We start from the raw sequence: 16,575 nt of genomic DNA on the forward strand, positions 1-16,575 counted from the left end.
GTGGAAATGTGGGAAAGACATGAAATACCAGCATTGTTGAGAAAAGCAGCCTTGGAACTACTGTGTGGAAGAGGGCAGTCATGCACAAAACTCCCCTAGAGTAAGAAAACTTACTTTATTCTGTTATGTAAGGTATAGTTTAAATTTTGTTTTCACTGAAAGCTGTAGCTTTCCATAGTTTTCACTGAAGTTGAACTGAGGCTATAAAATACTTCATTTCTAGGCTTATTATTAGAACATACTCTTAGAATTCCAAAGGATCTTTCCTGTTTTGTTTCCTTCAGAGTACTGAAAACTTTCTGTTATTGTAAGAAAAGAACTTAAATCATTTTGTTTTGGAACTTAAACCAAAAATTAACATTAAGTATATGTTACTGAACAAGAAATACCTAAAATTGCAGGAGCAGTGATTAAGCAGTTTTATTCTGCTTTTTCTTCATGTTGTTCATGTAAAGGTACCTTGTTATTAGTTTCATTCTATGCTAAAGAGGAATTGTGGAAAGCATCACCATGATAGACCGAGGTGTAAAAATACTCATGGGCTGGAGTTTCTGGGGACTGCCACAATGGAAACAAGATCTACCAAATGCAGTAACATACAGCAAGAAGGGGCAGCTTTTGCTTTGAAATGAAACATCTAGACTTAACTCATTCAATGTGTATTGAAATGGGAAAAAAATTAACATCAAATCAGTTACACCTTGGATTAATTGGTAGAGAGTGTTTTTTCAGTTTTTCAGTAGTCAAAGGGATGACGCACTAAAACCACAGCACACAAAAATACACGAACATTCTTAGTGTCAACAAAAATGCACTAACTAAAGAACAGCAATACAAATTGTGCTTTACCCAGTAGCTGGCTAATTGCTCCCTGGTCACACAAATTAATGCTCACAGCATCATCATAAAGGGCCACAACAGATCTCAGCACTCGGAGGCTGTACCGCATCTGTGCAAGTTTGTTGCCACGACCACCTGTTCCATGGAAACTGTTCCCTCGACCAAAGAAAGGATCTGTGGAGCAATCACCACAAATACTCGTTTTGGCAGACAATCTATGTTCAGAATTATGTGCTCAGGAAAAATAAAATCAAAACACAACGACAACACAAACCTCAAAACCCTGTTGAAGTTAGAAATGATTCCTGCTTAAAACCATCTAGTAATAAGCCTTTCTGTGTAGGATTATACTTTTTACATGCATAAAAAATGTAACATTTTGGTGAACATTTAAAACTATTTTACATTTTTTAACCTTGTTGAAAAGGCTAAAAAGCCTTGTTTTTAACTGTTCATGAGTAGTTCAGAGAAAATTTCTTCCTAGGAAGACATACCAATTTTATAATGAAAAACATCTATCCTTAGAAATCTGGTCAACAAAACTGAGTGCACTCAGTCATGTTTTTGCTTAGCCCACACTTTTATCTGAAGCCCAGAAGGCAGCTTTAGTCTGGAACCTGTCTCACTGTGTATGACTCAGAGTTAACATGTCGTGTCTCATGGCAGGAATTACTGCCTGAACTTCTTGCCACAAGGGAAAGGCATGGCTCACTCAGAACACAGACAGCAGAGGTGTTTGTCTGAAGGAATATCAATATGGTGGTACACAGGAAAAGGGGCACCAGCTTATCCTTCAATAGAAAAAAAAGGATGGTTGGTTGTTTTTTGGAAACCTTTGTTTCCTAGGTGGCCTATGAAAAAGAACCGTTCTAAAATCACGACTTTTACATTTTCCTTTCCTGTCAAAGAGAGGAGGTTCACGGAACTGTTTTGAGGTTACCTGTGTGTGAAAGCCATGAGTATCCACTGACCTTGGCCTGTACACCATTCAAGAAATATCAGGAGAAGAGTATTCGCTTGGCAGGACAAATATTTATCAACTAACACAGGAGCCACTGAAGCTAAAACAGCAATTGCATGAAGCTGTAATTCTTCATATTGGGTAGCAGACCAGTCAGGAAATCCAGAGTTTTGATTTCGTTTTACATAATAAAGCAAAGCTGGCATCACGTGATTTTCACTGAGGAGCTGAGCAGAGTCCAGACAAAGGAAAAAAAAGAGTTTACAGATTTCACAGGCAAATAAGAAAAATACAAAGGATGGGTCAACTTTATCTGTCCTCACTAACAAAATTATTCTTTTATTGAGAAACTACATCATGAATACTGCAAGTACAGGCAAACTCTTTTTATGTTCTGTAGCTTTCCCATAGATTGTGGGGAAAAAATTTGCTAAATATTTTCATGTTCTTCAGGTGTATTTCAATAATGCTCTGCAGTCACTCGTCAGTAGTTTTCCTGGCATGGTCTAAGTTTGTAATTTTCTAAAATAGAAACTGTATGCTGCTTTCCAACAGCAGGACTTGGTCTGAAGCTATGTATAAATTCTTGATTTGGAGAACAGATCATTTCAGTGTACTGGACTATGGCAGATGGACAGACAAGTAATAGCTCATGATTCCTTTGTCTTTTCTGGTTTTTTTTTTACTTATTATTTCTGTTTGGTTGCAACTTACCTGTGCAGCAGATGGGTCTTTAGATAAAATTCCTATTACATTAAACAGTAACTTCTTCATCTCAAAATCCTCATATGAGTTGGTAAATTTAAAACCCTTTACCAAGAGATTGGGAAGTTTAACTATGAAGGAAATGGTAGATAAGTTACAAAAAAAATCATACTTAGAAGCAAAAATTTTGTAATTATGCAGCATGGAATCTCTTACCTTCAGTAAATGTTGCAAGTACTATCAAGAGCTTTGCAAATCCACTTTCCTAATAGGCATTCAAAAAACATACATTAATTAAATTAAATTGCAGTGAAATTAAGGCTTATGATTTTTGTTTGACATTTTTCTTCAGAACACAGAATTTAATGTATCCTATGGCAAAATAAACAGAATTTCATCAAAGAAGAGAACAACCATTTGGACACTATACAACAATACCTAACTGCAGATGAGTACAATTGTTATACCCATCTTTCATTCAGTACAAGCCTGAACTTCTGTGGGGAGGTCCCAAACACAAGTATTCACTACTATAATCTAACACAGGAAAGCCACATTCTCAGTGCTCTTAAAGCTGTGTTTTTTAAAATGCACTTGGTCATGTTTTACATCAGGGTCATCAGTACATATAATTTTGTGGCATCAGTTATGCATAGCAATGCACTTCAAGTTCAGTGCATTTACAGTAAACATGAAAACTGCATGTATGGGCAAGAAGAATTCACCAATATCACATATGAAAAATGCAGCAAATAAAATCTTGTGAATCACAGCTCCTAGGGAACTAAGAGAAAGACAATAATGTCTAATATAACTATGGATAGGACCAAAGCCAGGTGTCTATGCAACACATTAGAGGCAGAAGAGTTTTGTTTCTGAGGTAAGCAATTAGCAAACAGTTTTGTTCTAACACAGAGATAATAACTAATATTATTATGAACTTTATGTATATTTTACAGTTTGCTTGTGATGAGAAAAACTTTCATTTTCAAAGGTTCGGACTCTTGTGCTGATTTGTGAACTATGTAAAATATAAGACTGACTTTTCTGAAGTTGCTTGGATAATATATTAAGAAAAAAAGGGAACAGTCTTAAGCAAATTGCTCTAGTACTACCAATAAGGCAGGATTAAATGGTGATGTAAATGTTTTTTCTACCTGGCATCTATACCTTGTATAATCTCTAGGCAAGTTGAGAGTAAAGAACCTAAATTAATTTGTTTTAATATTTTCTTTGCATGAAAACAATTTTTCTTCCTTTTAGTATAAGGCATTAAAAATACATATCTGGTTTACTTATTTTGTAGGAATAAAATGGCCTGTTTCTAAGGCATATAAACAATTTGAGTGTTTTAGATATCCAATATGTTGCTGCAATAGTATAACAGACATTCCATACTAGTTTCTGTTAAATGAAAAGCTTGAATGAGAAGCATGTAATCTTCATTTAGTAATACAGCCAACAGGAAAACTTCTCTTCAAGAGGAAAGTAATGTATTCCTGAACAGCCAATAGATCCACAGGCATACGATTGCTTAATTATTCAGTATGTATGTCACAACTTCATTTGAAGTTGTAAATCTCAACTGTAAAACAAGAGACTAAAGCAATATTAACATCTATAAAAAGTTAATTTCTCTGCAGGTTTCTCATAAAAAATTCTGGAATATTACAAAAGAATGAGTCATCTACATTTCAGGCAAGTCATAGTAGTGCATTATATGATATAGTCTTTAAAAGAATTTATGTGTCTCTTATTAACTGGATCTAAGTAATTATTTTCTCAGAATCTCACTTAGAGCTCCTGAGCTGATTTTTGGATGCCCTTCTTGTTTCCAGTTATGAGGCACACATTGAATTTGGGTCATCTGTATATAGCCTCCATCTTCAAACAACAAATGAGATTTAGTGCAAAACTCATTAGAGGAGAATGCCATATTCAAGAGTCGGTACAAGAACACAAGAATGAACATTAAATTTTCACATAAACAATGTTAATGTGATTTTCTAAGTATTAAATAAGGTTGATGCTAGTAGTCTGGGCTGATGACCTACAGATTTTAAGTATCTTTGAGGTAAAGACCACTGCAGAAAGAAAAAATGTTTTCTTGCTCAGCAAATCCAAGAAAGAAAAAAGCACTGGAGACACAGTAAAAAAAAGTATTAGAACCCTAATGGGGAGGAATACCAAGCCTTTAAAAGCAAAGGAGAAGTTATTAGTCTCTGGAATACAACTCTAAATACTTACAATCATAGGTACTGCAGGGCTTTCAGCTAGTAATGTGGCAATCACCAGGAGGTCATTGCGTAGCTGATGATCGCAGTGCTGGAAGCCGTGCGTGACAAGGTCTGAAAATACTTCTTTCAAAGCACTTAAAAGAAAATGAAATGCATTTGACCTTTGCCTTTGATATTCTAATGTTAGACAGCACTACATATATGAATCCTCATTCTGCATCATACTTTTCAAAGCCTTAGGGTGTAACTGCAAGAGAAATAACTTAAAACTTTATTATGAAGTGGATTCTTTTGGGTACCACTAGACATCCAATTCATTCACAGATGCAAGATGCGTGTATTAAAAACTGCATCTTCCACTGCTTGTGTTATAACTAATTAATACAAAGACACAGTATTTACTTAAATGTGGAACTAGACATTGCTGAATGATTATTGAGAAGAAACAGTCTAATCTTAAATACTTAAAGCAGTCTAACTCACTAAGTAAGAACCTGTTATTTACTCCAGCAGAGGATCTAGAAATAAACCTTGTGTATCATGGCATAGAAATTCCTAGTAATTTTGTAACATCAGCATTTTAACAGTGAAGGAATACTAGCCTGTTGAGTCTTACGTGGGAGCTTGAAAATGCTGCAATTTACTCTTTTATAGTACAAAGCAATAGATAGAGCTATTCCTCCTGCACTATGCAGCAGAGCACTTTGTTCTTGCCCTGTAATACCAACAACTGTGTTAATACTGAAAACTTAATGAGGATGCAGAGACCCATTTGCATTTCTGTCAGTTAATTTCAACCAAAATGCTACACAATAGAATGCTTTAGATGTCTCCAAAATTACAAAATAAATTCATAAAATTATGTACTCCCTGTACTTACCGTACACATTCCAAGCTCCTGAGCTGATTAACAACTTCCTCTTTTGAGGCGTTTTCTAGCAGGTTCCATAGGATATCTGAGGAACGGAACACCAGCTGTCCTGAGGGATCAGCACCATTGAGATACAAACAAATCCTGCTGGCTGCTTGGGCCTTCACCATTTGTCCACAATTTTTTCCTGAAATTGTGTAAATCGGAGTAATTAATTCTCTATATATCAGTATTTGTTTCAGGCATGCTCACAGAACAAATGATCTAAGATCAGTTGTAATGAGATTATTGAAGGAACAGTTTGTACTAACCAGAGGTGGAAAGATGCTGGAGAGCTTTAAGTACCCACAACTTCTCAGTAAGTTGATTTTCAACTAATGCTAGTGACAAAACAAGAGATTCTGCTAATCCTCCTTCAGTCATCCGGATTTTATAGTTTGCACTCGTTGGCTGGTAACCTGCACATACAGTAGCTTTAGTTATAATGCAGTAAATACTCAGAATTTTGGTTACTTCATAAAATGTTCATCCTTTCTCAAGAAAGATTTGAAAATCAAGCATCATATTTCAAGCAGTTAAGTAAAACAATCCAGTATACAAGAGCTGCTTTTCTTATACCTGAATAGTGCCTAAAATATATCCAACAGACTTGCCCTCAAGCAGACTTCAATGCTATGGAAACAAATTAATTGCTTCTCAGAATTTAGACAATGAAAGCAAAAGCAGGGTTACAGAAGTGAAAAACCTTTAGTCATTAGTAAGTTGCTATTGCACAACCCAGTTCTCTTCAGTAGCCTGTTCACTAGAGAATCATTGCATTCTATCATCATATTACTTAAAATAGGTGAATCCAAAGTTTGATTTACAAGCTTGACTTTCTAATGTGTCCCTGTTTTTACTTTTGTCCATGCATATGCAAATCTGTATTTCATTACTGAATTATGGGGAAGGTCAATCATTGAAGATAAATTTATATTTATTTTTATATTAAGATAACTCATGAAAGCAAAGTTTACCTTAAGCAGCTTAAATATATATCTATATACACACACACATAGATATATAGGTCAAATGTCATAAAATACAAGATTGATAAATACAGATAATGTACATGGTGAAATGAGGTTTAACTAAGCATACAGTCTGATAGGCTCCAAGTTGCTATTACTTTATAGATAAGCAAACTGCAGGGTCAACCTTTGGCTAGATTTACATATATGCTTAGAGATGAAATATTTGACTAAAAAAATCAGACTGAAACACAGTCTAAATTTCCAGATAACATATCTTATTTTCTAAATTGGAAGAAGAATAAGAAATTTTTTCAATAACATTCACTTATCCTGATGGAATTATTTACAGATAGAGAACCAAATGCACGTATAGCTACTTGCAGGATTTGAGTCTTGTCTGTAAGTTAAAAACAGATTTGGATGCTTTCATATTTCTAGAATTTTGAAAGGGCTGTTGTAGCAGCAGCTTCTTTAGGCCTTCTTAAATAAATGAAAACTTGTAAAAGAGCACAGGACTAGTGCCACACTGCAGGAACACAGCAGGGGAGCACAGTGACATCAAGCAGGCTCCTTGACCTGCACTCTTGAGCCACACTGTGGCAGTATTCACTTGAGGCTGGCTGCCCATAAATCCTGTCTCAGAGCACATGATACTGTGTCCCTCTGGGAGGTGATCCATGACTGACTGCACCTGACAACAGTCTGGGACACCATCAAAAGAGTCCAAGGAATTATATAATAGTGGATTCTGATCATGCCTGAGTTCATTCACAGCCTCTTTCTGTATAGACAAGTCACATGATTTACTCAAAACTATGGTCAAATGTGTCCATATAACATGAACTCAATCAAATTTAGACAGGTTCTGATCTACTCCTCACAAAACAAGTGAAACCTGAGCTGCTTCTCCTCAGGCTACACACAAAAAGCTGAAAACTACATTTCCCTTCTTATGATTCTGATCCTAACTGCTTTTTTCCCCTCATTACCCACATTTCAGCGATGTTTTATCACTTCACATATTCTGCATGCTATTTAATGCTAATTCCATAAGTGTAATAATCAATTCCTTGTCCATTGATGAACTTATTTCAGATTTAGAATATGCACTTCTATAAAAACATGCTAATTGCAAATTTGCCAATGTTATATATTTAGTATATGAGATACAGTAACCATAGTTATAAAGAAAAATTAATCAATAGCTAATTAAAGAGGCATTTCAAAGTAGTTGGAATCATTAAAAAATAAAATACTGTGCTTTACCTGGAAGTAGTTTTCCTGGTAGCTCCATATTATAAAAGCTAACAATAGTCTTACAGATTTGTATTTTAACTTGAGAGCTTGGCACTCTCATCAAGTAACCTGCCAGAAGGAGAAATAAATGTAATTAACAGACTTTATAATTTGTTTAGAAAGTATTCTTAACACAGTATTCTTCTTTTTACAGCACTTAGTATTTTGTTTGGTCATATCCCCTACAAATCTGTAATTTCATGCAAAGTTTCATGATAAAATATTCAAGAGACAGAGACTCCCACACTGGAGAGGTCAGAGGCATCTTAGAGGAATAGCATAAATTTAATCAAAAAGTTACTTTCCCTGCATTATGGCTACAGACACTTATAAGACATTGGATGTTATACCAGAAGTTGTGGAATTCTGAGGAAAGCCACTATACTAAGCTGCTGTCATCACTACCATGTCATTAGAAACTCTTCTTCTATGCAGAAATGACATGAAATAAAGGGAGCACAGAAGCAGGAAGGATACATGTTCCTTGATCCCAGGTTTCAGTGTTTACAGTGAAACCCCATTTCTCAGATCAAACTGAAATGAAACAGGCTATATGCACGTTTACTTCTTCATCTGTACTGATAACGTTTTCTCGTGTAGCTTTTGACACTGGCAAATAGGTAATTCTGCTGGCCAATCTCCACGTTAGCTGCAGGGCAAAGTAAAAATAGTTTCTAATACTAAAAAGCACAGAGAATTGAATGAATAATTTAAAGAAATTAGCTACATTTACTAAGTAGTAACAATAAATTAAAATTGTGCTAATAATACAGTTGATTTTATTGTGGCCTAATAATAATTTTATTGTGGTGTATCAGGTTACACTCACCCAGTTGTGCAATGGATTGTGAAACTTCAACGGAATAGTTTACCTCATCAGATGATTTCTTTTTCTGAAATGGTAACCTGCAAAATGAAATTTAAAAATATTAACACTATGTTTTAATCAAGTCATTAGAAAAGTTCAGCAGCTCTTCTTTCCTTGATATTTTTTTCAGATAAGGACACCCTTACTAGGACAAACGCATTCTTTGCAATGCTGATTCTAACTGAAAGTTTCATAGTCTGCAATTTCATGTTGACAATTAGTGGTACATGTTCATAAATAATATTTTCATAATTCAAATGTGATGCAACAAGATGTGCTGAATAAACAAATGTAACTTAAATGTGGAAGAATAAATCCTACCACCTAGACACTATCAGGCTATTACAGAGCTAGGCTATGTACAGAAATGTGCAGAGGTGGAAAAAAAGGATCATATTTCTGGGCAAGACCTCTTGAAATGGATAAAAGTAAACCAAATAAACTGACTCCAATAGCACAACAACAAAGTTATTTTTAAAAACAGGATATTTTAAAATAGTAACACATTCAAAATACTCAGATATGACATAAATATGTAAGTGCTAAAAGCTGTCTAACAGTAAACATTATAATATTATGCTAAGGTCTCTGCAGCACATACTGTAGAAGCAGCATTCTGGTAGGTTTACCTCTGTAAACACTGCCAGAGAAAAAGCAAGGAGAGAGCAAACAATGGAAGCAATTTTGGGGGAGGCAGGGGAGGGAAAAACAAGACACTGAAAAAAAAAAGTGGACAGAAGACAGGTAAACAGAAGCAGTTACAGAAGAGTGGAATATTTTACTGGAGAAATTAATGTATCTGAAGCTGAATTCTAAAAAACCCAGCCCTGCTGCTGGTTAAAAGCTTCTCTGTCATATGAAGTAGTAGTGAATTGTGTTGGAATTTCCATAGTACAGAAATTAAAGCAAAACCCAAGGGGGCAATTTTCCAAAATATACTCACTGCAGAAACCACAATTAGTGCTGAAATGCTCTAAAAGAGAAAAGTCTCACAGCTACATTTTATTGACTTCATACACTCATTCTCAGTTTTGTCATGCATCTAGCAAACACCAAAATTCAACTGCATGATGTACCTCCTATTCCCCACTGTGTGGCAGCAAAGAAAAGCAGCACAACTGAGGGTGCTCAGGGAACTGAAAGATTCAGCTGAGAAGTTCTGTGTTCATTAAACCTAACAGCTGAGAGGAAGCTATATAAAAATGCATCTGAATATCTGCTTTACTATGCCACTAGTTTTCTATCTGGCAGTTTGTTTTTTTATTCTTCCTTATTCTCCTCAAATGAAATTAAATACAGGAGTAACTGTAGCTACAAGCATACCACAAGCAACTTTACTGAATAATTGAGGGGGAGAAAACTACTGTCAAGTGTGGATAACATCTAAATTCTATTCTAAAGATTACTTAATATACAGTATGACAACAAAGATGCCCAAAAGTTCATTCAATACATTTTTAAAGTAAATATAAATCCTCAATCCTGTTGAGGTTCATTCTCTTCTGTAATATGACCTGTCATTTTGTAATGCTTACCTTCAGGTATTCTATCTTTGTGTCACCCTAAATTTTAAAACTCTTTTAAGAGCTTGTCTGAAATAGCAAAACTGAGGCCAGCAGTCCCAGATGGACTTAGGCAATAAGAGACCTTGGGGAACCTTGTTTCCAAGCAAGCTGGGGCCAAGTACAACAGAGTTTTGAATTATGGAACATGTAACTGCACAGATACTGAACTGTTAAAATAGGTTCCTCATTCGTGTCACCAGACACTGGACACGAGTAAAAGACAGCTGATGAAAAGGATGAGTGATACAATGGATACCTTGCAGATACAGGTGCTTTGTAGATAAATGCTGTATGGATATGCCAGTTGCCTTAGAAACTGTATAAAACTGTTTATAAGCAGTATTTAAATAAAGGGGCTGAGGTACTTACCCAAACAATTTAATAAGTTCACATAAAGGCTCAGTAAAAGCTTCTTGTTCATTCATTTTTTCTGCACACAGGTCAAGAATTTCAGTAATTTGTGCTACATCTTTAAGGGGCTTTTAATATGAAATTAAGGAAATCAGATCATCTGTACCACTATAAATGAGAAGAAAAAGCTGAAAACTGTGCTCACCACACTTCAAAAACACAACCAAGAAAAAGATAAGACTAATGTTTGCAAAGTTAGGTGTTTAAAAGAAGTATGTGAGTCAATACTTAGGCTGTTCGAACCAGCCTTACTTTTACATAAGTACAACTTTTGCAAATCTGATTTAGGTGTTTTTTGAGCTGAACTCACTGGAGGCTCAGCACCAAATTTCTAGAACTGGAGGATGAAAAGTTTTTACATCACAGTGTCAGGTTTATCTATCTAATCTAAATTCGGAGACAGCCTTGTGATATTTAAATTGTTTTATCCTCTAGTCCCAAGTGACTAACTGAAATTTGAAAAATTTGGGACCCAAATATATATTGAGATTATTTAATTTAGGGTAAAGGCACGAAATCAAAACTGAACAGAGAACTGAGACTGAGAAGTTACTACCAATCCACTGACTCACAGAAACTGCCTTAAGTGCACAACTGAGTTGTAATGTGATGCCTTAAATCACTGTGCAATTATCTGAACTATATGAAATTAATCACATTTTTCCACATGCCAACATCCTCCTTAGTACTTCTCATTATTGGAACCTTTCAGTTTGTACCGTAAATACGAAAAAAGTTTCAGATAAATTAGTCTGACTTCATTTTTCTTTAAAATATCTCCTTACTGGAAGTCTATTTTATCTTGCTATTTTATTGGCTCTTTCTTAAGTGGCAATTATTGTGCTTTTTTATTCTGAGTTCAAAGTACACCAGTTACATTTTGGACATTTTCAGCCACTGTACAGGTGAGAACCCTCTATTGAATTTTGTGACAAATGAATCTAATATTCCACAATCTTGCCAACCTATCAGCTTTGGCTGTGTGCACATAAGGAAGTCAGTGATGAGAATGTATCTGACCATTGCTACTCTCTATGTGGAAGCACAGTACAGCATCAAATACTTTGCTGAAAAGTCAGACTAATACCTTACATTACCAAAACACCATGACTTCAGAATTCTAGAGTAACAAAAAGGATACAAGCCCATTTTCAAAATGCTTGACTACCTTCTTAAGAGTTTTCAGCTGCTCTTTTTCCAAATCTTTCTTAAGTAAAAGAATGAAAAGCAGGTTTTAATTGCAGTTTGCCCTAGAACCTCTAACAATTATGTTTATCCCCTTTTAAATTTAAATGAAAGTGAAAACTAGAGTTAAAAGTTTACAAGACATAATGAAATTCTCAAAGTGCTTTGAAGCAGGATTAACTCCATGATGAAGCCTCATTTCTAAGTATGAAGTCTGTTCTCTTTTAACTGAAGAGTCTTTCAAAAACTCCTGTTCAAACATGTGGACTCTTTCTCTTAAATTCTGAGATTCTTTGTAAAGCAATCAAGAAAACCAAACCCATGTCACACACAACATAAATGTGCAAGCATGTAGATCTAAGTGGCTTAGAGTGCTCTGCACCACTAGGAAACAGCCTTCAAATTCAAAGCTGAAAACAACTGAAGTGAGGCTATGTCAGGCTGTGTCAGCGATGTGCAGCGTTCGTTTCAGCTCTCCTGAGCACCCGCAACTTGACTCGGGCCACGAAGTTGTTTCAAGAGTCCACAAGCCCAGAATTCTATAGGCATTTTATCATGTCTTATGCACTCTACAGAAGCAGTAAACAATATCACCTGGCACCTATTTCTTCAGTCAATAAATTTATTCTATCAGCTCTGTATAAAAAAGGGGAAGGGGGAAAGGTATAACTACTTCTCTGTGGGCCATTAATTTAAAATGTGCTAGGTTAATCAGGTTCTTATTTAAGAGCATAATTCATCCATATTTTGGATCAAAATTATTTGATAGCTTAGTGAATTTAATCTGCCTAATCATCTTGTGGAGACCAAAAATCATCTGCAAAAGCCCATGAGATGATGCTTCTCCTGTAAGTAGTTGTATTTATTCTTCAACATTGACCTTTGCATATTTCTCCTTCATTTAAAATCACCTCCCTGGAGAAATGTTAGCAGTTAACTTGGGCAATTACATAAATTCATGACATACTTTCAGTAAGGTTGTATTGTATATGTATTTCTCAGCTGTAGGTTTCATTACTCTAAAATTCTCAAATATGCTAGAAATTCTGCATGTCTAGTTTTTGAATGCTCATGCTTTTGCCCTTTTTTAAGTTTCTGTTTGATCTTCACTTTCTCTACGTATTTTGTTAATATAAACCCATAATTGACACAATTTTTTCTATAACAATTATTATCTTTAGAAGCATTCAAATAGCAGAAGAAATACTCATCTTTGTGCTCTGTAGCTCTGGCCACCTGTGCTGGATATAATAAACGCACCTGACTTTATTCAGGGTGGGTGCTAAAGAATATACTGTATAAGAATATAACTGTATAGAACATTTGTCACGGCCCCCTCACTGCCTGTGTCACTGAGACAGCGAGGTACCAGGGTTACTTACTGAGCCCGAACCTTTGAGCAGGGTGATGACGTGATTCAAATCCACTGATCTCAAGAGTGTATTCTGAAAAAGCAACACTTTTAACTTTTCTATTTTTAATTTTGAAATTTTGCTTTTAAGGTGTTTAAAATGTGAAAATAGCCGCGTTAAACCAACATGGATTTACTCAGGGTAAAGTCAGCCCGTGTGTGGAACACACCCGGGGGTTTGTTCTCAGCCCGAGGAAGAGGAGAGGGCCGGGCAGGGCAGGGCAAGGCAGGACAGGGCCGGACAGGGCAGGGCCGGGCAGGGCAGGACAGGGCCAGACGGGGCAGGGCGGGGCAGGGCGGGGCAGGGCAAGGGAGGGCCGGGCAGCGGGCTGAGGGTGCCCCTGCCCGCAGAGAACTCACCTGGGCGGTGTGCGGGGCGTTCGTGCCCCCGCTGCGAAAGGAGCCGCGGGCTGGGGAGCGGGAGGCGGCCCGAGGGGCCTCGGCCGCGGCCAGCGAGGCCATGGCGGCTCCGCGGGCGCAGCGCGGCCCGGCCGTTGCCATGGGAGCGGCGCGGCGCCTCCGCCCGGCCCGGCCCGGCTCTCCTGCCGCCTTCCCCGCGTGTGGCGGCCTCCGCCGCCCTGCCAGAAAAGTCACTTGGGCTGCTGCCCACCAAGTGAACGCGACCTCGGCGAGAAAACCATGTCCCCAGCCCGTCCGGGGCAGAGGCTCGGCGGCTGCCGCACGCTGGGCAGCTGAAGGGAAGAGGCCGGTCGATCCAGAACAAGGAATCATGAAAAAACCCTGCATGAGAGGCCACCATGACAAACCCCAGACAGCAAAGCGCTGCCTGGGGTAGCCTGGCAGCGGGGAAAAAGGCCAAAGGAACCTTCTCTCTGCAGAGACCAAAAAAGTAATAAAGGCAGGGAGAGAAGGGTGAGGGGATGTAAATATGTTCTACTTGCAAACAGTGAGCAGCTCTTTGAGGCTTAGCTGACAGCTGAGACTCAAGGACAAGGCAGCGCTTGGTGTGCCCACAGGTATTCCACTGGAGTGCTCACTTCAGCTGCCATTCCTAGGATCCGCATACATTTTGGGTAAGTGCACACATGTCACGATGGATATGCACACATCCCAAGGCTTTGAGTGCACTCTTGATGCCAACCGCAGTTTTCAGAGACAAATAATTAACTACAGTGATTCCAAACAAATATTTGAACGTGTGAATAAATTTATTAAATGCTAAGATAGCTGTTTAAATCGCCAAATGGTTTTTATATGAAAAGAAGTGATTGATAACAATCAAGAAAGACAAATTTATGGCTCCAACTATAACCAACACTCCTTATTTTCATTTTCCCCAGCTTGCATGCTACACCCCTATTTCATATCTGCCTTCTGCAGAAATAAAGTGCATCTTAGATTTAGTTCTCACATATGCTATAGAGTTCTCTTTCCATCAAAGGGAAAAAACCCAATATCATGTATTTGGGTATACACAAAAATACCCATGCACACTCTGCATTTAGTAGAAATTCCTCCTGTATGCAACTCAAAAACGATGGCAAAAATATAGCCTGGCACAGTATAGGACTCTGAATTCAGAAAATCCATGACCCCTTTGACATCCATAACATCCTGAGCTGGGATCTCAGAATGCAGGTCATACTATGGCAGGACCTGTGGCATGCCCTCACATGATGTGACAAGGCAGTTGCCAGCCTTGGAGCTGGCGTTTGGCACTCTTCATCCATCCATGTACACACATCTCTCCATCACTCTAACCACATTACTGGCCCTTGCATATTCTACTTAAATATTTGTTTCTGTGAACATTCTGGTTTTTTATCTGGGCTTACACTGGATGGAACAAGATTTTCTATTAAGCATCTGAGGTTAATTGTGCTGACAATGCTTGTATGTCTGTAGGTAGTTAGCTGAAAAAGCTGGATTATATATATATTTTTTTTTCCTTGGTGCCCAGATAGCAACTGAAGTTGTATGTATTCAAAGTTTTAAAGCTTATATTAAAAAAACCCTGCCTACATGTATTTCTATTGTAGCCTAAGTGATTTCAAGTGTGGTTGCTCTGTGTTTTGAATGACAAATGTATAGAGAATATACCTAAATTGGGCAACATAGTCTGTAAATTATAAGCTTAAGTCACATGGCACTTGTTGGCTCACTGTTCCAAAGATCATATTGCAAAGCTCCATTTGCTCACTGTGCACCTCCTTCAAAATGAAGCTTTTAAAATTTAGGATGAAAGCTACGTTATGAAAGTTTGACTACAGGGATTCTGCAGCCCTTGGCAAATGACAAATGCCTATCCTCACAATCATGCAATCAACTGTGAAAATAATTACTCAAAAGTTAATAAACTCCAAACAGGCTTATATTGTATTTTTATCACATCTACCTCTTCTGTTGGTAATGAAAATATTCAAGACACCAAGGTCATACTTGTGAGAGTATTGAATTTTAAGTCTTACAAATGCTAAGAAATATGTTTGAATAGTAGGCTTGATTTAAAGAGCAGTTCTGTCTTGACTGAGGATAAACTGTTTTGGTATGAAGATGGTTCAACAAACTCTATTCTTGTAAAACTTAAATATCATAAAACCACAGGACTCTGTGTAGGACACAGCTGCGTATTGTAAGATCAAGGTTCCATATCTAGGTCTGCCATTAATCTCCTGTTGACTTTGCTGAGTGAATTATTTCCTCTAGCACTCAGTATTCACTGCTTTACAAATTAGGTTGCAAGCTTTTAAAGGACTGTTATTCAGTATATACCTGAATATATGCACATGCTGCAATGGGGGTCTTCAGCTCTAGTCAAGTGATGTCCTTTCCTTGGCTGCATTGAACGTGTAGACTCTGTCCAAAGCCACCTGCACTCTTTATCAAATACGACACTGAGGTCTTTAAAGTATAGAAATCAGAGTGTTTCTAAGATTCCTTTAAAGTCTGTTGATTCCTTGAATTTCTTTTCATTCTCCTTTTTTTTTTTCCTGACAGACCTTCTGTGTATGATATTCACAGAATAAAAGGAAAAGATCTTTGAAGTGGCTGGCAGTAGACTCACCCTTAAACCTGTCAAATCCACAGAGCTTCCAACATCTGGATTTACCTGCCTGTACTATTAAAATACAGTGTTGAGGTCATGGGGTGGTATGGAATTGAGGGGAACTTTCACACTGATCTTTATTATTGTAAGGAAACACAGTGAACCACAGGACACAGAACTTAAAGTCTTGTACAGTACAAGGTAA

The 16,575-nt window shown here is 37.2% G+C and overlaps 1 protein-coding gene across 1 annotated transcript in view; it reads right to left on the minus strand.

Moving 5' to 3' along the window:
* Positions 1-14,125, minus strand: part of CFAP69 (cilia and flagella associated protein 69) — a 61,949-nt gene extending 47,824 nt beyond the window's left edge. The window contains 13 exon segments of the mRNA XM_063412615.1: positions 850-1,014; positions 1,812-2,028; positions 2,516-2,637; positions 2,723-2,771; positions 4,754-4,877; positions 5,624-5,801; positions 5,926-6,072; positions 7,894-7,992; positions 8,753-8,829; positions 10,726-10,835; positions 11,909-11,974; positions 13,335-13,397; positions 13,724-14,125. Coding sequence (XP_063268685.1) covers positions 850-1,014; positions 1,812-2,028; positions 2,516-2,637; positions 2,723-2,771; positions 4,754-4,877; positions 5,624-5,801; positions 5,926-6,072; positions 7,894-7,992; positions 8,753-8,829; positions 10,726-10,835; positions 11,909-11,974; positions 13,335-13,397; positions 13,724-14,110 — 1,804 coding nt within the window. The 5' untranslated portion in view covers positions 14,111-14,125.
* Between the last annotated feature and the right edge of the window lie 2,450 nt (positions 14,126-16,575).

This window comes from Prinia subflava, chromosome 1, assembly GCF_021018805.1.
Source record: "Prinia subflava isolate CZ2003 ecotype Zambia chromosome 1, Cam_Psub_1.2, whole genome shotgun sequence".
Classification (NCBI taxonomy): domain Eukaryota; kingdom Metazoa; phylum Chordata; class Aves; order Passeriformes; family Cisticolidae; genus Prinia; species Prinia subflava.